General features: G+C 40.9%; 1 protein-coding gene across 1 annotated transcript in view; it reads right to left on the reverse strand.

Annotated features, from left to right (window-relative positions):
* DOCK10 (dedicator of cytokinesis 10) overlaps nt 1-24,881 on the reverse strand; it is a 370,777-nt gene that overhangs the window by 248,461 nt on the left and 97,435 nt on the right. Inside the window, exon 3 of the mRNA XM_030216095.1 lies at nt 439-528. Within this exon, the coding sequence (XP_030071955.1) occupies nt 439-528 (90 nt within the window). The remainder of the gene's footprint in view (nt 1-438; nt 529-24,881) is intronic.

Below are 24,881 nucleotides of genomic sequence, written 5' to 3' on the forward strand. Positions count from 1 at the left end.
TGGCATGCGTCCGCTACGCATACTAAGTGGCATTTGACGTACGCAGGTCATTACAGCCTGAGACTTTACCACTAGGTCAATGGCTGGCGGTAAGGTCTCAGACCCAAAATGGACACGCACAATTTTTGATTTTGCTGCATGTCCATTTTCAGCAAAAAAATGTAAAAAAGCATTTTTTGCAGGTGTACTGAAAAATGGATCTCCATGTGCTCAAAACACACGCCTACATTACCGCAGGCCATTTTTCAACGTACCTTAGTAAAAGGACCCCTTTGTGAGTCACTCCATACTTCTTTGTATCTCTGAGAGTCCCAAAAGTGGATATAAATGAATGCACCATTATAAAGTTTTGAAAATACAAATGCCAGCTATAGTTGTGAACTTATATCATCTACTATGTTACTAATTATGTAAAAGTGTAGCAAACCAGAAATTTACCTCTTTCACCAATAAATGTTCTGCCTTTTCTTCTGCATCTTCAGGAACACTGGAGTAAAGAGTTCGCATTTCCCATGAAACAGTATCCATCTAACAATAAATAAAAAAAGTTTTAAAAGACATTCATTCAGAAAGAACAAAGCTGGAAATATCATCTTGTAGGGATGTGCATTTGTTAACATGTATTGGTTTGTTCAGTTGCCTAAAAAAATGTGGGTCCAATATTTAAAATGACTTATTTGGGCAGCAGCAGGATAATGCTGCTGAAAATAATTACAAACCATTCTAGCTTAGAGGGTGAGTGTGAGAAGACTAGGCAAACCAGGATTTAATCCAAAGACTGGCAATATTTAGCATCACTATCCAAATAACTACACACATGATTTACACAGAAATAAAAAAAAAGCTGTCCTAAATTATTCAGGGGCCTTTCTAAAAAAAAAAAACCATTAAGCCGTAGTAAGCACTGGCGCTTACTGTAGGCAGCGTGGGCAGATGGGAAAAATTTTCCCCACCCCTAAACCAGCCCAAAACCCACCCAAAGTCAAACCCCGCCTCCAACGTCACCGACCCCGCCCCCAACGTCACCGACCCCCGCCCCTGACGGCACCTCTGATGTCGTTAGCCCCGCCCCTGACGTCACATCTGATGTCATTAACCCCGCCCCTGATGTCAACCCTACCCCGGAAAAGCTTCTATTGGACCAAATTGGACCAATAGAAGCCCCCGAAGAAAGCGCAAACCCCGCACAGCTGCAACGAAAAAGAAGCCCAATTTCCCGCAGCCCGCAGCCTTCAAAACTTTCCAGCATCCTGGCTTAAAAAACAGCCCAATTGGGTGGGAAACCCACCCATCTGGCAACACTGATGCAATCAGTTGCCTGTGGTAAGTTTTGGATCTGCGGACACAAATCACATGCTAAAAAATATTTTGTAATTTTTCTGGGACCGGGGATGTGTCTGGGGGGCAGAGAATGGGCATTTATGCACTAATCAGTATCACATCTACATTGCCATTTCTTATTATTCCAGAATTAGCATGTGAGCCCTTAGTGCCTGCAAAATAGTTGACGGTAACTGCTCCTCTAATTTTTTTAATTGCTATGTGCTAATGGCAAAATTAGCACATGGCCATTAATTCAGAAAATAGGAAAATATGCCATTTTCTGGATGCGGTAAAAATAGCCTTAGTGTGCAGGAAAGACCCCCATAAGGGAAGGGAATTGATATACTGCCTTTCTGAGGTTTTTGCAACTACATTAAAAAATGGTTTACATAGTATATGCAGCTACCTATTTGTACCTGGGGCAATGGAGAGTTAAGTGACTTCCCCAGAGTCAGCAGGAGCTGTACTGGAAATTGAACCCAGTTCCCCAGGATCAAAGTCTTCTGCACTAACCACTAGGTTACATAAGGGTGTGCTAAAGCTACTTTTTAACATACTGTAGCTTAGTAAAAGTATCCATTCACACATTTTAATGTGGGACTTTCCTATGCATTAAGCCCATTTCTAACATGGCCCAAAAATAAGGTTTTTTTTTCTTTTCATTTTTGCAGGTCCCATGCTAATTTTTCCATTAGTGCATGAGACCTGAAAAAGTAATGCAAGAGCCCTTAACCCTAATTCTTTAAAAGCCACTAAAAACTGCACATGTAAATTTGGGTGGGCACCCAATTTGTGCCTGCAATGTAATTGAATAACAAGCTAATTAGCACCAATAATTGGCTTTTGAACAAGCAATTATTGTCATTAATTAAATTGAATTGAACTTTACATACATAAATTTAGGCATGGGACCCACACCTAAAATTTATGCACATTTAAAAAAAGGGAGGGGCGCAGAAATAGGCAGGTCATAGGTGAAACAAGGGTGTTCCTAAAATTAACACGTGTTATAGAATAACGGGGATACACACATAATTTAGGTGTATATTTTTTTTTCTCACTCAACAGCCTTTGCAGTCAAACAGGCCCTGTGCTCACTGTTGGATTGCAAAGGCTGTTGGGTGTGGTAGGTGTTTAATAACTGCCCTACGAATAGAAGTAATGTGAAACAAAAATGGAGAACTAGAGAGAATCAGGTTGTATAAATTTGCACCATGTTTCAGTTGGTGCAAATGGCTATCCAATTAGATTAATTATTCCTTTTCTTTTCCCATGATGTGAGCTCTATTGGTTTCTTGAAATAGTAAAAAATATATATCTAACAAAAAAAACCCAACAAAACAGAAGACCCTTGTAAGTGTTTTATTTTCCTTATTACTTATTTGTTTGAACCTAAGAAATTATAAGAGTTTGTGGAAACAGATGACGAATCCTCTGCAGCAACTTCCTTCAGTTACCACTGTACCGGCTGCAATAACCGATTAACCTTCCTCCCTCAGAAAATGTGAAGTGTAAGATTAACCATTTTGAGTTTTTCTTATTTTCTTTAAGATTGTTTTCCTGATCTTGGATCTTCCAATTATGGACAATTATGTAAATATATATTGTTGAGAGAAAATGTTTTCCTTTTTATATTAATTTCTGTATTTCCTTACATTTATGTGATAAATCTGAATGTAATTAAGTAAAATGATAAATAAAAAAAAAAACCAGAAGACCCTAACAACGCTAACAACAATAATTAAAAATAAAACAAAAATAAGTGAATAGGTGAATGGTGCTCACAAATAAGTGACAATAAATACCAAAATCTCTGGTATCCACTAATTTCAATCATTACACCCAAGACCTAATTGTGTAAACCAGTGGTTCCCAAACTTTTTCAGTTCATGGCACCCTTTGTATTTGAGCAATATTTTGTGCCCCCCCCCCCCCCCCCCGGCCACACAGGTCTCTATCTTTTTCTCTCCACAAATATAACAGTGCTAGGGTGTCCCTATAACCAGCCCCTCCAAATGACACACTGATTACAATTTATAACCAATTACTACTCTAGCTATGAAAAGTTATTCCGTTATTATACTTCCTCTTTGTACATCTGTATGCTGCACAAGCCAGCATGTTTAAAACTATAAGTGAGATTACATTTTTAAAATGCTGCCAACAATAAAGAATGACAACGTGGATGCAGCAACTCATAGGTTTGCTTGCTTTTTTTTTGAATGGGAAGGGAAACAGAGTCTGATCTATTGGCTTCAACTACTTTACAGAATGTACCCATAGGGTCTGGCAAAATGCTTTGAAAAAGCTCCCAGTAAAGAAAGTGGTATTGTCTTTCTGAAAGCAACACATAAAGGCTGCTGAGATTTATTATTTTATTTATTTGGATTATGCTCACACTTTTTCAGTAGTAGTTCAAGGTGAGTTACATTCAGGTACACCGGGTGTTGATCTGTTGGGCTCACAATCTAAGGGGTATGCTTAGTAAGGAACGTTAGCATTTCTAATGCACCTTTAAAGTTAAGGCACATTAAACGCTAACATGCCAAGTCGGCGGAGGTTTGATCTGGTTGAAAAATCGCTGCTAAAGTTAAGTAGCTTCATTATGCATTATACATCTCAAAAGTAATAGTATTTTATATAAAAGAAGGAAAAAGTATAAAATAATCATATAGAAAAATTATTGCTAACGATGGGTAGATCAATGAAGATATGTTCAGTGCCATTAATATAGGGGATGCTGCCCCCAAATGGTGATGCGGACAGCTACTCTGAAGATCCCCATTAGGAAAGAAATGAAGTGAAATTGAAGATTTAGATATTGGACTGTGTACATGCTATATATTGTGATGATTGGGACAGGAATGAATGATCTGTGATTTGAGTCCTCACATTAGGAAGAGATGGTCTTCTTAATCAGATTTATACATTTCTTTGGGCACGTTAGCGTTTAACACGCATAAACCATTTATGTGCATTAAAAACGCTAACGTGCCTATAGCGCACCTTAGTAAACATAGGCGTAAGTTTGCACATAAGGCAATAGAGGGTTTAGGGGGTCTTTTACTTAGGTGCGCTGGTGTTTGTTGCACGCACTAAAAATAGGTATGAGCTAAACGCTAAAGACACCCATAGGAATACATTGGCGTCTTTAGCATTTAGTGCACACTAAAAACACCAGCGCGCCTAAGTAAAACATCACCTCAGTGACTAGCCCAAGATCACAAGGCGCAGCACTGGGATTTGAACCAGCCACCGCTGAATGTCAAGATCAGTACTCTAGCCACTAGGCCACTCCTCCACTATGGCCACATTTGTGAAGAGATTCACCCAAGGCAGAATACAGCTACACACAGACTGCTATATCACTTACAATTTTTGTTAACAGCCAAAAATAGTAAAATGACCAAATGAATGAAGTAAACTTGGTAATGGCAAATTGAAAACTAGTAATAGGACTAACATGATAACAGTGTCAGAAATACAAACATTTAACAGCACTGTAAAACAATCATATAACAGAAATATGATAAATGTCAGCAGAAAATGAATGATACCATAATAAATAGCATGGAAGAACCTTGAAATAACATAGATATGATATAATGTGAGCAAAATACCAATGAAACAACTTATAGGCACACATTTGAACATTAAAATAATATGGATTTGATATTAACACTGTTTGTTCAATACAATACAATAAAACAACCTTAATAGGTAGCTGAGAGGGCAAATACAGTTGAGATATATAAACAGGACAAGATAGGTAGTACAACGCCATTGGGATAAATAGATGGATGGCTAAAAGAACCAAACTTTCTCCTGCTTCCTGAAGTAGAGGTAGTCTTAGCTTATTTGGAATCTCAACCTATTTCACATTCCATGTAGATAGAATATAAAAGCATAGACCAAAGGACAGAATGCTTCATCCTCCATATTGATTTATGGGAGGAAAATATTTTCTTACTTTTTTTTTATTTTACATGGAATAGAATGAAAACTGCATGGTAAAAGAGGGGCCAGGATAGGGGCAGGTTGGAACGGAGTTAGGGAGGAGGGTCAACTTAGCTGGTTAATACAATTTTTTACTGAACTGGCTGCTAACTGGCTACGTAACTGTATAAAGGTAGGACAGGAAAACAGCTGTCCTATCTTTATGTGCCACGTTAACCGGTCACCGGTCTGAATATTGGCCGGTGCCCAGTTAACTACTAGGTCAGCGGATATACCTGGATATTCAATGCTGGGAGCTGCGTATGCCACAGCATTGACTATCCAGGATTAGTTCAGACCACAGCTGGAAGCGGCTTACAAGCTATATACTGCTGTGGGCTGAATATCGGGCCCATACATTTAAGTTCAATTTAATGGACCAATATTCAAAATTATTTAAGCAGGCAGGAAAGGCTTCTGCCCACTTAAATCACATGGGACCACCCAACCATCAATATTCAGTGCCACTGAAAGGGTAGTGCCGCTGAATATCAGCTCTGGCCAGCCATGACCAAGTACTATGAGGCTGCTGCTAGAGGTTGTGGCAGCCATTTTGCTGCAGCAGCCACTAGGGGCAGGAGTAAGTGGGCTTCGCTCCTGTCTCTCTACCCTCACTGGACCACCAGGGATCCCAGGCAGGCCTCTGGGGAGTGGGAACTATCAGGACTTGGGGCTGGGAGGAGGGTTTCCTTCCTTGCTGCAACGGAGGGGGGTGGAATCAGAAGGGCTGACTACTTAAAAAAGTTATGCGGGTCCTGGCTAAGAATCTTCCGAGATCCGCAGTCAGCCCTACTTAAATTAACATTGTACATTCAGGGCTGGTGCCCGGACAGAGCACGGTACTCTTTGGGGCTAATTTAGCTGGCAATGGTCAGTGTTTAAAAACCAGTCTGACCATTTCAGGTGAATAATAACCCTTGAGAATCTAAGCAATTTACAAAATTCAATAATAAAAAGGAATAGGGGCGGGGTCTTCCATAATCAGTTTACAAATTCACCTTATTGGACACACTCTGGAGGAAAGGAAGGAGATGGAAAAGTTACAATATAATCAAGGGACGTTGGGAAGGAGAGCACAGAATACAGATAATAAATGTAATCAAGGGCCCTGTTTACTAAGGTGCGCTAAAGTTTTTAGTGCACACTAAAATTAGTGCACGCTAAATGCTAGAGTCGCCCATATGTTCCTATAGGCAACTTTAGTGTTTAGCACCTGCTAATCATTAGCACATGCTAAAAACGCTAGTCACCCTTAGCGTTGCTTAGTATACAGGGCCCCAATTCACAAGCTTACACTATCACTGCTTTAAACTAAACATTTTATTATGCTCCGAGACTGAATACATGGCCCTTCTCTCATAAACAAGCAGAAAGAGTTTTTTGTGAAGAATATAATCTGTTATGTGATCTAAACATTGAGCAACACTTAACAGGGTCAATTGCCTACTAAAACGAACATTTCTCAACCAACCCAGTCTCTAGGGTATCATAACATATTGAAAATAAAGGTCAAGAAATACACTGGAGGTGATGCACTTTTATTGGACTCATTTAAAATGTTTCAGGCTAAGTTTCAAGCAGAGATAGCATTTGTTTCCGACTGAAATGAAAAATGCAATAAAAAAAGTTTCATTTTGTTATGAAGGAAAACCCCTCTGAAATTCTTTTTTTTCCCCTATTTTGATTCCATTCCAGAAATGAAAAATAAAACAAACAAATCAAAATAAATTACAAATTGAAAACATGTGGGCCTTCTATATCTCCAGTGCCTCTGGAGTTCACCATATCCAAAGGCTCCAAAAGCTGAAACCCCCAGTTACTCCTGTTCTGCCAGGGCCTGTTGTCTAAATGGCACTGGTTAGCCCTGAGATGGCACCATTTACCTGTACAAGTACATTACAGCATAGACCTGCACAATATCATGGTGCTAGCCTCAGGGCTCACTGGTGTCATGTTGAAAACTGTTCAAAGATAAGCCTGACCCCCTGATATAGAATGTATTTTAAACCTTGTTTTGTGTTGGTTGGTTTATGACATATTTTAAAGAATTTGTTCAGGCGGCTGAGGGGAGATATGATAGAGGTTTAGAAAATAATGAGTGGAATTGAATGGGAAGATGTGAAGCATCTGTTCACGCTTTCCAAAAATACTAGGACTAGGGGGCATGCGATGAGCTACAATGTAGTAAATTTAAAATGAATCGGAGAAAATTTTTCTTCACTCAATGTTTAATTAAACTCTGGAATTTGTTGCCAGAGAATGTGGTAAAGGTGGTTAGCTTAGCAGAGTTTAAAAAAGGTTTGGACGGCTTCCTAAAGGGAAAGTCCATAAACTGTTATTAAATGGACTTGGGGAAAATCCACTATTTCTGGGATAAGCAGTATAAAATGTTTTGTACATTTTTGGGATCTTGCCGCGTATCTGTGATCTGGACTGGCCACTGTTGGAAACAGGATGCTGGGCTCGATGGACCTTTGGTCTTTCCCAGTATGGCAACACTTATGTACTTATGACCTTCTTCAGCAGCAACTTTCAGTCATGGTTTTGCAAGCTATTATTTTTCTACAGATCTGAAATGCATATAAATATGTCTAAAAAAAAAAGAGCCCATGTATTATACTGGCCAAAGATTCTAAAAATATATATATATTGAAGGAAGATTAATGAGTCTGCTAGGTGTTTGATTACATATGATGTTCTATGAAGTCTTCAGTTTATTAGTTACACATTAGTTATTGTTAAATTTAAAAGGTGGGTCCTTTACCTTGATTCAGTCATTTTGAAGATGGCATCTAGCAGGCCAACAGAGACTGGAAGTTCTCTCCTACCTCATTTTGATGACGGAGAATCAATAAGTAAGGTAAGGGGGTGGTAGGGTATAGGCAAAGGCCTTGGAGGGTTTCACTGGAGGAAGGGCTTTTCTTTTGTTGTTTCTGTTTTTGTATTGATGTTTATGTGAAATGTCTTCCTGTGCTCCTTTGATAAGGTCAGGTCATGGTGAGCTAAAGATGATGCTGCCACAATAAAATCCATCCCTAGCTCATTCAGGATTGACCTGAGGAAGTGAACAAAGTTCCTGACAGCTAGTCAAAACAATGTACATGGCCCTATGTACTAAAGTGCAAAGTGACCTTGCAAAGGTGTGCTGTGCATGAAAATAGCAAAAGCTCCTGGTAGCCCCCCAAAAGTTCAAAATTTAGACATCTTGCACTATTCTTTCACATACAATACATTTTTGCAAAGTCACTTCACAAAAGAACATTTCACAGACGCTTCTACCCCCCCCCCCCCCGAGCCAGATACAATCAAAAAAAGATGAGTATTCTCATTTACATTTGAGTTGAAAGTAAACTGATGGTTATCACTAAAAATAAGTACATTTGAAGAGTAGGTAATCGGGAGAGCCAATGAAGAGGTGGGTGCTAGATACATTGCTTCTTGCTGGTATTAGCAATGAGCACCGCTGAGGTTCCCAAAAAGTTAATTGAAAGAATAAAAGTGTAAAGCGACAGCGCTGAAAAGATTGTGGTGAAACTGAAGTGTTAGATTTGGAGCTGTTTTGAAATAGTTGGACATATCTATTGCTGATGTCAATACAGTAGCCACATAGCTAACCAGGCAAAGACAGGATGCTATTTATGTGCTTCCATTTGTCTGATTAAATATGTGGGCATCGGTACTTAAGCACATAAGCATAAGCACGTAAGTACCGCCATACTGGGAAAAGACCAAGGGTCCATCAAGCCCAGCATCCTGTCTCCAACAGCGGCCAATCCAGGCTTCAAGAACCCGGCAACCCCCCCCCCCCAAAAAAAAGATTTTTAATAATGTTCAATGGACTTTTCATTCAGGAATCTGTCCAAACCCCCCCTTAAACTCCATAAGGCCAGCTGCTGTCACTACTGAATATTATCAGTGCCTGCATAACTCACAGCTCCACCTAACCTCTGCCCTGGACTATCCCAACACTGCCCAGAGAGTGTCTTGGTGGTCAGAGGAGATATTCAGTGACACCGCTCAGTTATATGTCGCTCTATAGCCCCTCCCAACCCGCTCAGTGTATTGTAACTGGATAGGAGCCTCTCTTGACCAGTTAAATCACTTTAATTATCAGACTCTACATACCCTTCATAAAATGGCATTATGTGCAACTTAGTTGTTGATCTTCATTTCTATATTCAAGTGGACTAAAACATAATCCAGAGAGATTTAAAATACATCATGATCCACATTTTTCTGTGTTTTAACAAAAACGAAATAATGTGGCTGTGGAACATTATGTTGGGTGCAGCAAGTTGCCAGGTACTTTCATTGTCATGATCTAATTATGTTTATTTTGGTGACTCTATCATTACAGCAGAAATCTACTTCCCTTCTGAGAATTAGATGCATCCAGTGCACTGCAGGCTGCCTTGCCACAAAGACACTTCCTGTTTAACAGCTTGCTTTACTTTAGAAATGAGCACAGTCTGTATGAAGACGGCCAGTGATTGCACTACACTTCACCATATGGTAGATGAATGTTTTAATAGAGAGAGAGGAAACAAATTTTATTTTGAGAAGTAGACAAAAGTTCTCTAGGGCAACTACAATCAGTTATAAAGCAAAGTTAAGGAAAGAATTTGTATCCAATCAAAACAGAATCTATTAAATGAAACCAGATGCTTTAGAATGACTATAGCAATTCTTTTTCCTTATAATAATCTTTCCCCCGATATTCAAAGTCATTTAACCAGCCAGACATGGCCACTGGCCAATTAATTAGTATACTGGTGCCTATCCATGGATGTTCAGTGGGAGATAACCGGGATATAGATGGTTAGGCATGGACATTAACCTCTGGATTCTATATAGCGTGCCTAGAGATCTGCACCAATTCTATAACAATGCACATAACTTAACAAGCTTAACAAGCTAATGAGTGTTGATAACAGCACTTAACAAGCAATAATGAGCACTAATTAGCACTGATTAGAATTTAGGTGCACATGTTGCTAAGTGTATTCTGTAAATATGTGTGCCAAACTTCTAATGCACACAGGTAAAAAGTGGCGTGGTTATGGGCAGGGAAATGGGCATTTTGTGGGTGTTCCAAAATTTACATGCCTATTTAAAGACTATTGTCCAGTGCACCTAAAACTATATGCTGGGATTTACGCCACGTTTTTGTTGCTATAAATGGATGCTCGTAGATTTAGGCACTGAAATATCAACTAAATGTATTCTATAATTAGCACCTAAATGTAGGCATCGATTATAGAATACGCTTAGTCAGCACCGATTTCAGTGCTGATTTTTTAGGTGCCATTTATAGAATCTGGCCCTCATTGCTTAGCTATGATCAGCAATTAAAATAGGCCACATAAATAGCAGGCCTATCTATAACTGCTAAAAAGTTAACCATTTAGTGCTGAATATCAGTTTAACCCGTTAAGTTTTTACTGTAAGAGAAATCCCTGAATATTCAATGTTGGTCGCCGTAAATGGCCTGGCTTTGAATATCTGGGTTTAATGCTGGCAATTGACAGCAAAAGTGCTGCCTGCTGCTGGCTGAATATCAGGTCCACCATTTCTTTACTTATGCAAATGCTAAGTCATGAAAAACGAACATTAGTTGTTGTAGAAGTCAATTCACCTCCGTATAGCACAGAACATAAGGTCAAACAACAAGCTGTAGGTGATGCCTTTTACTTAGAACAAGGGGGCCATTTACTAACAACATGCATTAACACCTCTACCACATTGTTGCAGGCCCCATTTTATGCAATGGTATTAGCACTTAGTAAATGCAGTGGCATTCCTAGGGTGGCTGACACCCGGGGTGGATCACTGATGCACCCCCCCCCCCGGCAAAAGGACACCCCCCGGGTGCATTTTTACCTGCTGGGGGGGGGGGGGGGTGCCGCGCACCTGTCAGCTTCGCTCGTTCCATGCTCCCTCTGCCCCGGAACAGGAAGTAATCTGTTCCGGGGCAGAGGGAGCACGGAACGAGCTGAGCCGACAGGCGCGTGGCACCCCCCAAGCGGCGTGCATCCGGGACTGACCGCACCCACCGCCCCCCCTAGGAATGCCACTGAGTTGAGGAGTGGCCTAGTGGTTAGGGTGGTGGACTTTGGTCCTGGGAAACTGAGTTCGATTCCCAGCACAGGCAGCTCCTTGTGACTCTGGGCAAGTCACTTAACCCTCCATTGCCTGCTGCATTGAGCCTGTCATGAGTGGGAAAGCGCAGGGTACAAATGTAACAAAAATAAATAAAATAAATGGCCTTCTTAGTGTATATTGGGCAAGCTTTGTGAAGCTAAACTACCTTCATTAGGTCAAAACAAAATAAGTAGGTAAAAGAAGGCATGATACCACCAGAAGAGACAAGTCAATTCAATGTTTCATTAAAATGCTGGTAAATGTCTTCCAAACAGTAAAGCCTTTCAAACAATAGATGCTTCCTTTAATCACGACTCTGCACTCAGGTTATGGGATGAGAAGCTCTCTAAAACTATCCTTCCCATCCTGCAAAGAATTTTGCCTCAGGAAAACTTTCTCAAATCTATTCTCTTACCAAGTCTCCAAATTCTGGAACTACCTGCCGGCACCAATGCTCAACGTCAACTGCTACTCCCAATTTCGTAAAGCCTTAAAATCCATCCTATTCAAGAAATACGTACTGCTGAACTCTTCATAAAACTGTTACCACGACATGTCAATCGAAATAAGTCTAATGCCAAACTATAATGTCCCTCCCTGTAATTATGTACATGTAACCAAAATAACCTGTTCCTGTGCCTTTTGTATTATACGATATTGATGCATTTCCTACCAGATAACGTTGTTCCTATATCACACTATGTGAAATACCAATGACTTTAACCACCTGTAATGTAATATAATGTAATATTGTTGTTCTCTTCACTATGTAATCCGCTCCGAACCTCTCACGTTGTGAGCGGAATATAAGCACCTGGTAACGTAAAATAAAGAGTTGTAAAATAAAAGAATTGGGGAAAAGGGATGGAGGAATGCAACGTACGAGCAGATACAGCTGTTAATGGGCGAGGGAACTCATGTCCTATTAAGTCCTATGAAGAACAATTTCCAGTGTTGGTCAAAGTACTTAAGTGAAAGTAAAAAAGTTATTGCTTAATATAATACTTTCTGAGTAAAAAGCAAAAGTACCACTACTACAATTAATGCAACTATTGTTAACATTTTTATCCCAATAACCTTATTGCTCTACAATTAAATCCCCTTTGCTTTTAGAAAAACTAAATTTTGAACATGGCTGACACTTATATGAGTGCACTTGGGAATCATAAATCCAGCAAAGCTAAAAAGATGTTGAATTGCACTGGCAGAAAGTGGAGGGTTCAGTCTGATAAAAAAAATTCCTTCAAATCAGACCAGGCTGAAAAACTACTGATTTCTTCTGATAGGGTCTGCAGGGAATCTCTGTCTGAAACACTTGACTTCTGTATAGCAAAGAATACTTTATCATCATCATCAAATTGTCATTACCTGTATTAGAAATAGTGTTGTATAGCTCATCACTTGCATCTGCATCTTTATCATCGTCGTCATACTGTCCAGTTACAGAGAAGGCTTTCACAAAGTTGGAATCATTGTCTGTTCTAACAATTTTTTGTCTTATGGCACTCTGTATGAATATATTCAAGAACTGTTGCTAGAGCATTAACATGAGACTCATTCTCAAAACACATAGAGGGGCATAATCGAACGCGAACGCCTCTGTGTAAGAACGTCCATCTCTGAGAACGGGTCTGTGAAGGGGTGGGCTGAACTGTATTTTCGAAAACAATGGACGTCCATCTCTTTTTTCGAAAATACATTGGAGTAGGGCGTTTTTTGAGCTGGGCGTTTTTGTTTTTTAGCGATAATCGAAACCGAAGCGGCCCAGCTCAAAAACGACCAAATCCAAGGCATTTGGTCGTGGGAGGGGCCAGCATTTGTAGTGCACTGGTCCCCCTGAGATGCCTCTATGCCAGCCTCAAATATCATACCTAGCTCCATGACAGCAGTATGCAGGTCGGGACCCATGCAGAGAGGAAAAATCGGAAGAAAAAAAAAAAAACAAGCAAGCAAGTGCAGTCAGGGACACTGATAGTAAAAGGGGGAACTGAACCAGCAACCTTCTGATTACAAGCTCAGTGCTCTAGCCACTACACCACATCATTCAGTTGCTTAGACATCCTTCCCTTTCCATTAAGTCCCTCCAAGTTTCTGTCAGCCAATAACAGCTCGTTTAGCTGACTGCACTTGCTTGTTTTTTTTATTTCTTCCAATTTTTCCTCTCTGCATGGGTCCCGCACAGCACCAACTAACTTAAAATTACTTCGGGGCCCTGCATACTGCTGTCATGGAGCTGGGGATGACATTTGAGGCTGGCTTACAAGTTGGGAAAAAAAAGTGTTTAACGTTGGGTTTTTTTTGGTGGGAGGGGGTTAGTGACCACTGGGGGAGTCAGGGGAGGTAATCCTCAGTTCCCTCCGGTGGTCATCTGGTCATTTAGGGCACTTTTTTGGGACCTGTTCGTGAAAAAAACGAGTCCAACAAAAGTGACCTAAATTCTCTCTAAAAACGCCTTTCTTTTTTCCATTATCGGCCGAGCACGCACATCTCTGCTCAGCCGATAACCACGCCTCAGTCCCGCCTTCACCACGCCTCCGACATGCCCCATCAACTTTATACGTTCCCGCAACGGACTGCAGTTGGAAACGCCCAAAATCGGCTTTCGATTATACCGATTTGGGCACCCGCGTGAGAAAGACGTCCATGCCCCGATTTAGGTCAGAATATAGGCGTTTTTCTCTTTCGATTATAAGCAGGATAGACTTACAAAGTTACATAGGTTACAGTGTAACTTTGTAAATCTATGTGCTTTGAAAATGAGCTCATGCATATGTGTAGGAACCTTTCAGTCTTAAGCCAGACAAGCAGACTTCCTCACTAAAAACTGTATCAATCCAGTGGACAGTCACCCCAATGCAAAATTTTCTATGGAATTACCAGCAGTCTGTTTTGTGGTAGAGAGATATGTCTATTTACCAAGAACTGCAACCAGCTACAGTTTCATCTCTGCTTCAAAGTGATCCAACTCATCACTTTGGCTAGAGACCAGTAACAAATTCAACAAACACAGGCAACTCCACTGTTCTCATAGGCTGTGTTCCCTGAACAGCAAAACTGAGAATGAGAAGATCCACTGTTTGCGTGACAAGGTTTGCAATAGCAAAATCCTGTTCCAGGTTTTTCTGTTTTGTTTGTTTACCAAGGAAGCATCATTTACATTTTCTGCTTTTAACTGCAAGCATCAAATATAACTGAGTAAAAAGTGGTAAAAATGATTACTTTGGTAAAAGTAAAAGTAACAAATGTTATCCTGTACTTCTTTACAAGTAAAAGTGACATAACTTTTACTTAAGCATAGTAACTAATTCCATTTACTTAGTCACTATACAACACTGTTTTTCCCCAGTATGGCAATACTTATGTACTCTAAGAGTTAGAATACTTATGTACTGCAATTATCAAGGTCCTTTCCATGGATAAAACCAGTCTCGTAACCAGGCAGCCGATTTAGGATGGGCCCGAGATCAAAGTGGATGGGCCATAAATTTCATGTCTGCTGCCCCTCCCCAAACTAAAGCAAAACCCAAATTTAACTTATTCCTCTCCTCCTAGTTCCCCCTCCCCATATGTAAATGAAATGCCCAAGCCACAAGCCCTGTCAGCTGAAGAACTCCTTCCTGACAAATAACTTACTTCCTGGGCATCCGCCGACATAGTCCCCGAACTGCTGCTGCCAGACATTGGCCTGTGTGTATGCTCAATTTTGTGTATGCATGAAAACTAAGCATGCACATGGTGGAGGGGCCTGAAGCTATGACTCAGGGACAGTGCTGAGTCTTTAATAGATTTCTTTAACATAATCACAAAAAGTAGCAGTGCGGAATAGCAGAGCTAAAACGAATAGCTATTGGTAATTAATGCACTATCACAGGGATAACGTCATTGGAGGTTTTTCTGACTAATGAGGAAGCTTGCCCGGCTGATGAAGTGCAAAATCACACAAAAAAAGCCAAGCAACTGAAGTATTTTCCTCTAATACTACACAGTAACATAGGGGACTCCATACTTGTTATTATTAGTATTGGAAGAGTATTCATCAACAAGTACCATTGTTCTTTAGAAATAATAGTATACATATTCAGCAGTAAGTGTCACTAACATTTAGCCACTATGGGGGCAATCCTGTAAGTGGTTACCGCTTAGTTGTCTTTTTTGCAGACTGATGAGTCCTAACCTGTTTAGTTTTTGGTTAACTTTCAGTTCCTTTGGCCTTCTTTCTTGATTTTCCAAAGTTTTTCAGTTCATTTCACACATTTATTTTAATAAATATATATTTTTTAGCACACATTAAAACTTTTTAAAACATGCTAATCAACTTAACATGCATTAAGCATAGGCTAACTTGTTACAACTTCTTAGCAAGCACTATATTTTTAAGGCCCACTGATGAACTGAATGCACACTAACCGATGTATATCCCTAATATCAATATCTGTTCTCTTGTTTCTAGTTGATTGTTTGAACCTGAGAGATCTGTATTAATTTAGCTTGAAATGCTGATCAGTCTGGGTGTCAATTTCATTTTAGAGTATTCAGCGTGAGGTAAAAAAAAAGTAATCCACTAGAGTTTTTTTTGCCATTTTCTCAGAAACTGCTTCAAATTTCAATGAGAAATGTTACATACTTATTTAGTCATCACATTTATGTATTACTATTAAAATCATTTATCTTAAGCTATGATGATATTACTAATATTTTAGCATTTCTACCTAGTGATTTTTGCATGTTAAAAATGTTTAAGCTAAAGCACAGTAAAATAATGTTATTCAAATGATGCAATTTAATTTTAATAATCCACTTAGCCGTCAAATTCAACATGGAGAACAGTTTCACATTATAAACAGATACTATCCCTGTCCTTAGAGGGCTCATAATCTCAGTTTTTGTACCTGAGGAAATGGAGAGTTAAATGACTTATCCAGGGTCACAAGGAGCTGCAGTGGGAATTTAACCTAGGATACTGGGATCAAAGCCTGCTGCACTAACCATTAGTACCACTCCTCAATGTAGCAGAATTTTGTAGTCACTGTGAATGCATGTTCCCCACACCCCCAGCTGTAACACAGGACTTCAGTCATTTTTGGAAGTTCTTAACAGCCTTGTCAATCAGTCTCAGATCATCTGCAGCACTTCCTTGAGTTTGGCGTTTGCCTCTCCCTTTAGTATTGCTAAAAGTATTGATGAACAGCCAAGAGTAACTCCCATCAACTAGCCATTTCTTTGTAGATCCTTATGAAACATCATTACTACTACTACTTAGCATTTCTATAGCGCTGCCAGGGTTACGCAGCGCTGTACAAGTTTAACATGGGGAAGGACCGTCCCTGCTCAAAAGAGCTTACAATCTAAAGGTTACAAACTATGTAGTCAGTGTAGGTATCAAGAGTGGGGAAGGTGGTTATGCGCCAAAAGCAAGGGAGAAGAGATGGGTTTTGAGTAAGGACTTGAAGATGGGCAGGGAGGGCGCATGACGTATGACCTCGGGAAGGCTGTTCCAGGCATATGGTGATGCGAGGCAGAATGGGCGGAGTCTGGAGTTAGCGGTGGTGGAGAAGGGTACAGATAGGAGTGATTTGTCCTGAGAGCAGAGGTTACGGGTGGGAACATACGGGGAGAGGAGGGTAGAGAGGTAATGGGGGGCTGCAGATTGAGTACATTTGAAGGTTAAAAGGAGAAGCTTGAACTGTATATGGTAGCGGATCGGGAGCCAGTGAAGTGACTTGAGGAGAGGGGTGACATGAGAGTATCGGTTCACGCGGTAGATAAGACGTGCGGCAGAATTTTGGACAGATTGAAGGGGGGAATAGATGGTTAAGCGGGAGGCCAGTGAGAAGAAGGTTGCAATAGTCAAGACGAGAGGTGACGAGCGAGTGGACGAGGGTTCGGGTGGTCTGTTCAGAGAGGAATGAGCGAATTTTGCTAATATTATAGAGGAAGAAGCGACAGGTCTTAGCTGTCTGCTGGATATGGGTAGAGAATGAGAGGGAGGAGTCGAAGATGACTCCGAGATTGCGGGCTGAAGCGACGGGGAGGATGAGGGCATTGTCAACAGAGACGGAAAGAGGGGGAAGAGGAGAAGAGGGTTTGGGTGGAAAGACAAGGAGCTCAGTCTTTGCCATGTTCAGTTTCAGATGCCGGTTGGCCATCCAGGCAGCGATGTCTGAAAGGCAGGCCGAAACTTTGGCCTGGGTTTCGACCGTGATGTCGGGAGTGGAGAGATAAAGCTGGGTGTCATCAGCATAGAGATGGTACTGGAAACCATGTGATGAGATCAGTGAGCCCAGGGAAGAGGTGTAGATCGAGAAAAGAAGCGGTCCAAGGACAGAACCTAGAGGAACCCCAACAGAGAGTGGGATGGGGGTAGAAGAAGAGCCATTAGAATATACTCTGAAGGTGCGATGGGAAAGATACGAAGAGAACCAGGACAGGACGGAGCCCTGGAACCCGTATGAGGACAGTGTGTTAAGAAGTAAATTATGATTGATGGTGTCAAAGGCGGCAGATAGGTCGAGGAGGATGAGGATGGAATAGTGACCTTTGGATTTGGCGAGGAACAAGTCATTCCTGTAGTTTGAATCGATTAAAGTTACTCCTATCTCAAAGCTATCTAAAACCTATGTTGTTGAGCACAGGCATAAATTAGGGTGGGCATGGGGGTCAGTGCCTCACCCAAATGTTATAGGTGCTAATGTTGAACTGGTCTTCATCCCCAATGCCAACATTACTCCCTCCTCCCCATAAACAGACAAATATACCTATGGTCTTTGTTTCCCCCCTATTATTTCCTCTGTAATCAGAGCTCACAATGTACTGCAGTATTTCCAGATCAGAACATTATATTTCCTAATGTCCAAGTAAAGCTGCACCATCTTCAATTTTATTGCACTTATTTTAAAAATGTTGATGACATCGCTGTCTTTGTTTGATGTATGTCTCATCTGTCTGTCAGGAACTATCCATTATGTATCTCTTCTGTACTGCATACACTTGGTATGACCTACAGAAATCTTTATAATAACAGAGCAATGTTTTTTCTAATACAGCTGAGCAACTGTGTATTTTTGCAGATTTGAACTTTCAAGCCAATTCAGCCTTATGTAGACATTCTGTGGGGAAATTTGCAGAGTAGATCTCCTTAAGTGGAAATTTCTAAGGGCCCTGTTTACTACAAAATGAACCTACAAAATGAACCCTTAATGACACTATCACCACCCAACCCACCTAAGAATTAAAACACACCCTACACTACCCTATATAACCCTTCCTTCTCTTATCCCTCTTACATCTTCTGCTTAATATTGATTGTATATAGATCCTGTCATGACTATGTCATAACAACACTCTGTAAGCCACATTGAGCCTGCAAATAGGTGGGATAATATGGGGTACAAATGCAATAAATAATAATAATAATAATAATAACAATAATACTAAGCTGTGCTGTAGGCATGATAATTAGCACACGCTAATGCTAGAGACATCCATATATTCCTATGGGTGTCTTTAGCGTATGGTAATTTTTAGCGCATGCTAAAAACGTTAAAGCACCTTTGTAAACAGGGCCATAAGTTGTAGTGAAAGTTGGAATTTGCAACATTTGTTGCAACACCTATGGTACTTTTAACTTAGTAACTTAGTACCATAGGTTAGTGACTCCTGCAATATATGAATAGCACAACTCGTGTTCAGTCTTTCAAGCTATCTTAGTCTGCTCACTGGAAGCACTGGACCACTTATGTATGATCCAGTGCTGCCAAGAATGTATTTTAAAGGGGCCAGAGCATTAGAAAGAGCAATAGCAATAGAGGATCCTTTACCCCATACCCATCAGCAAAGGCACTCCCTCCCTCCTGAACAGATCAGTCACCCTCTGAAGGCACTCTTCATAACTGTAGTCCAAGTTTACCCCCATCCCCAGATTCCTGGTAAAAGATCCCCTCCCCTAAAGACCCCCTACAGCCCTTAGGACCTCCATGGGCCTACTATCCCTGGTGGAGTAGAATTGGGTAAGAGAAATCCCTAGTTGGTCCTAGCCCTTGTGACTCCAGGTTCAAAAATGGAACTCACAACTCTTAGTAATAGTCTCATGTTTAAGGGTCAAATTGCCATTTAAGAGCCATCTGCAGCATGCCCCTTCCTACTACACATCACCAACTTTCCCCCATGTAAACAATGTCTTTCTAAAATCATAATTAACGTGTTCTGACCATTTACACATGTAAATTCCACTATGTAAAAGTCACATGAGTTTTCTAAAATGGCCTCCATACTCTTTTTGTAAGAAGCATTCAGTTAGGACTTTGAGATTCTCATTTTGGTCTTCTGGATCAGACCATATACACTGATACTGTACCTAGGAAAGTATTATTTGAGTATTAAAACATTCGAGAACCTTTTCTCTCCTAGCCTAATTCATACATATCTTCAATGTAATGGTATTATCTGAGTGGTGGAAATGAAAACGGTAACAGAATTCAAACACGCGTGGGATAAATATAAAGGGATAAACATAAAGGAATCCTGTTCAGAAGGAATGGATCCTAAGGAGCTTAACCGAGATTGGGTGGCAGAGCTGGTGGCGGGAGGCGGGGATAGTGCTGGGCAGACTTATACGGTCTGTGCCAGAGCCGGCGGTGGGAGGCGGGGATAGTGCTGGGCAGACTTACACGGTCTGTGCCCTGAAAAGGACAGGTACAAATCAAGGTAAGGTATACACAAAAAGTAGCACATATGAGTTTATCTTGTAGGGCAGACTGGATGGACCATGCAGGTCTTTTTCTGCTGTCATTTACTATGCTACTATGTTACTATGAGTTATTTTTCATAAAGAAATTAACAATCTTTGATAACATAGTAGTTCCCAGCATCTGAAAATGGATGTCATTGTTAAAGTTAAAATATCTATAAATAAAAATGAATTAATTAATTAATTCCATAATAGTTTCTGGTGCATATTGGTAATCCAGGGTAGATACTGTAACATACATTCAAATGAAATATGATTTTCTAACCCATTATCAGATATAATTTTGATATCTCTTTGTTAGTCTTCTCAACACACTCATAATTTTCAGCTGAAAAGTCATCGTAATTTAGGATTTGAAAAGTTATGCTTATAAATTTAGGCCTGCTATTCACTTGCATAGATTTCGCCTAATTTATGTGCCTAGTGATGAATGTCAGTCCTAAGTTCATAGGGGGTTAATATTCAGCCATCAGTGGTGAACGTTTTGCTTACCGCTGATGGTGGTATTCATGGATATTCAAAGCCGGGACCTATGTGGGCTTCAGCTTTGAATATGTGGTTATTTTTAAGCTACCTAACACATAGCCGCTTAAGTCGAAATTCATCACTTAAGTGGCCATAGGTTACCTTATAAAGATAGGATAGACATTTATGTGGTTCCATTTATGCGCTAACCCTGGCCATTTAAGTGCTGAATATCAGCACTTAAGTCGCCAAGTGCTGACTCCATCCCTGAATTACCTCACGTTAGCCGGCTTTGTGTTCTGTGCCAACAGCGAAATCCAGCGGCATTTAGCCAGTTAAGTGCCACCAAATATTAGCGACTAGCCCCGACCAAGAGATTTATCTGGTCAGTGGCTGGCTAAATAATTTTGAATATCAGGAAGCTAATTTTTTCCCTACTCTAAATCTGTTCCTATTGCTACCCACTTCTTATGCTTCCAAATTTAGAAGTACAGTGAAACTTCAGAGTTGATATTCAAAAGGGAGAGTCTCCTGAGCTGGCCATCCACGAATATTCAGTGATACGTCAGTGGATAGTGCCACTGAATACTGCCTGTGACCTCCTAGGCAATGTCTGGTTAGTACCAGAGCAGTCCATGAGTGGAGTTTGGGCAAAGCCAGTATGTAAGCAGTTAGTAATGATATTCAGTCCGCTAGCCAGTTAATTATGTGGATGCAGTTAGGTTAGCAAAAAGGCAGTCCTAACTTTATCCACCAAGCTAACCATACACCGATCTGAAAACTGGCTGATACACAGTTAGCTTCTGGGTCATCGCTGTAACCCAGATATTCAATTCTGGTGCCCAGTCACGGCCCGGCACTGAATATCTAAACTCAATTCAGCCCACAGCTGTGAGCGGCTCAAAAAAACACAGACCACTGCAGGCTGAATATTGACCCCCCTCCCCCCCTTGGAGTATAAAGTTATGCACACAGACCTAGTACATTTTCAAAGAGGCCAACTTATTAGCATAACTCTCAAACTTAGGAACATAAATCCTTTAAATATCAGGTCCAAAGATAACAGAGTCAAGTCAGTGGAAAAATTTGTAGACATGCAGTGGATAACAGATGGAGTGTTTGAACTCATCTTCAGCCAGATGGTACTGTATGTGAAGTTATTTCAGTTAAAGTATTTCATTTTTTGTAAAGAGTTTTCTTTGGAAAAACTACTCTTGTGTGGAATATATTATTTACACATTGAAAGCTTTGAATTCCTGACCCCTGAAGCCCTGAATGTTGCTTCCGTACATAGGAAGCCCCTATTCCCCATCTAGTAAGGATAAGGAGTAGGGAATCACTACATTGGCCAGAAATGTGTTGCCAGCTCACTATAAATGATCAGCTGAAACATATTTGTTCTGCTGTATTTCTATATATCCAAGAGAAGTAACATGTTGGCCTCACTACTCATTTATGGCATATCATTTGCCAATTTAAGCATTTTTAAAGAATGATTACTGGATTGGCGGTGCATTGATTTTATCAGGTTTATAAATGTTTCCAAGGCACAAAACTTGCATACTGAGAGGAAGAAAATTAGATCAGTCTGTGAACAGGAAATGTACCTTAGTAACAGAAACCTGACCTGCACAGGCTCATTTGCAGCCATAAAAATAAGTCAGACAAAGAAAGAAATGGCTCCCAAAAATGAACTCAAACGATCCACGATCTGCTGTGGAAAACATGCAGAAAGAACCTTAGACACAAGCTAGTTCTGTCCTCTCCTTCACATGCTATTAAGCGATATTGTAAATGGCAGCCTTGAAGCAATGCAGCACAATACAGTGTTGTCCTAGGCTATAATTTGGTCACAATGGAGAATAAAACAAGTATATATTCATGTTGTCCATATGATACAGCTACACAAATTATTAACGAACCTTTGCTGTAACTGCACTATCTTTAGTGGAGAAACTACTGAATCTTGAGCAAGGGCAAAGCACAACAAATTCATAATACACAAGCATTCCTCAAAGATTAAATTGGTCATCAATGTATAGCTATCACAGCATCTGCAAGGAGGCACCCTATTATACTGCACATTAGAAAACAGCATTTCACAAAGATGTCTATGAATTACCGGCAAAAACCTTGAACTTGTTACATAAGCAAAATTACTACTACTTATCATTTCTAAAGCACTACTAGACTTACGCAGCGCTGTACACTTGAACTTGAAGAGACAGTCCCTGCTCGACAGAGCTTAGAATTTAATTAGGACAGACAAACAGGACAAACAAGAGATAAGGGAATATTAAAGTGAGGATGATAAAATAAGGGTTCTGAACAAGTGAATAAGGGTTAGGAGTTAAAAGCAGCATCAAAAGGTGGGCTTTTAGCTTAGATTTGAAGACGGCCAGAGATGGAGCTTGACATACCGGCTCAGGAAGTCTATTCCAGGCATATGGTGCAGCAAGATAAAAGGAACGGAGTCTGGAGTTAGCAGTGGAGGAGAAGGGTGCAGACAGTGGCGTACCAAGGGCGGGGCGGTGGGGGCGGTCTGCCCTGGGTGTCAACGGGTGGGGGGTGCTCTGCTGGCGAGTCCAGCTCCATTCACCCTGCAGCTGTGTGGTGCGGCGCCTCGTGTCTGCGCTGCTGTAAAAGAAGAAAATCACCTCGTTGGTCCTTCCCTTACTCTCTCTGTCCCGCCCTCGAGGAAATAGGACATTACATCAGAGGGCAGGACAGAAAGAGTAAGGGAAGGGCCGACGAGGCGATTTTCTTCTTTTACTGAAGTGTAGAGTCGCGCGAGGACGAAGCTGGCAAGACAGGTGGGGACTGGGGGGGGCGGGTGCCGTGTCGCCTGGGTCACGCCGGGGGGGGGAGGGGGTGCCATGTTTCCCTGCAGCCGGGAGGGGGGGGGGGGAGGGTGCACGCAGCAGTGATCCACTCTGGGTGGAAGTGAACCACGGAATGCCGCTGGGTGCAGATAAGAGAGATTTACCCAATGAACGGAGTTCCCGGGGAGGAATGTAGGGAGAGATGAGAGTGGAGAGGTACTGAGGAGCTGCAGAGTGAATGCACTTATAGGTCAATAGGAGGAGTTTGAACTGTATGTGGAAACGGATAGGAAGCCAGTGAAGTGACTTGAGGAGAGGGCTAATACGAGCATAACGACACTGGCGAAGTATTGGTCGTGCAGCAGAATTTTGAACAGATTGAACAGGAGAGAGATGGCTAAGTAGGAGACCTGTGAGAAGCAAGTTGCAATAGTCTAAGCAAGAGAAATGAATGCAACCTCTTTATGGGGGTCTTTTACTAAAGCTTAGCTCGAGTTATCTGCAGTAGGGCCCATAGGAATAAAATGGGCCCTGCTGCAGATAACTCGAGCTGGATTGGCCGCTGTCGTGGACAGGATGCTGGGCTCGATGGACCCTTGGTCTTTTCCCAGTGTGGCATTACTTATGTACTTATGTATGAATTTTGCAAAACTCAGTGTATGCTGAAGCCTTTAGAATATGAACATGTTTCTAAAGAAACTGTAGTTATAATTTAACACAAGTATTACTGCAAGTAACTGATGACGAGGAGGATCATTTTCAGTAGGATGGTGACCGTATAACTTTAAGTAGATAACTGCATGCATCTTTCTGCATATTCAGTGTTCATAAATGTTTAAGGGTCCCTTTTACTAAGCCAAGTAAAGCGTCTACGTGAGCCCAATGCGCGTCAAAATGGAGTTACTGCCCGACTACCACATGGCTCTTGCTGTAATTTCATTTTTGGCATGCATCCGAGACATGCATCTGAAAAATAATTTTTATTTTTGGACATACGCCAAGTGGCATTTGATACATGTAAGTCATTACCGCCTGGTTACCGCATGAGACTTTAGGTCAATGACTGGTGGTAAGATCTCAGACACAAAATGGACGCGTGCCAATTTTGATTTTGCTGCACATCCATTTTCAGCAAAAATTTAAAAAAAAATCATTTTTTGCAGGCACACTGAAAAATGAATCTGCACTTGCCCAAAACATGCACCTACACTACCGCAGGCCATTTTCAGCACACCTTAGTAAAAGGACCCCTAAGTGTTACAGCTGAATATACATGTATTTATTTATTTGTTGCATTTATATCCCACATTTTCCCACCTATTTGCAGGCTCAATGTGGCTTACATGGTACCGTAGAGGCGTTCGCCAACTCCGGTGGAGAGACAAATA

This window comes from Microcaecilia unicolor, chromosome 10, assembly GCF_901765095.1.
Source record: "Microcaecilia unicolor chromosome 10, aMicUni1.1, whole genome shotgun sequence".
In the NCBI taxonomy this organism is placed as follows: Eukaryota; Metazoa; Chordata; class Amphibia; order Gymnophiona; family Siphonopidae; genus Microcaecilia; species Microcaecilia unicolor.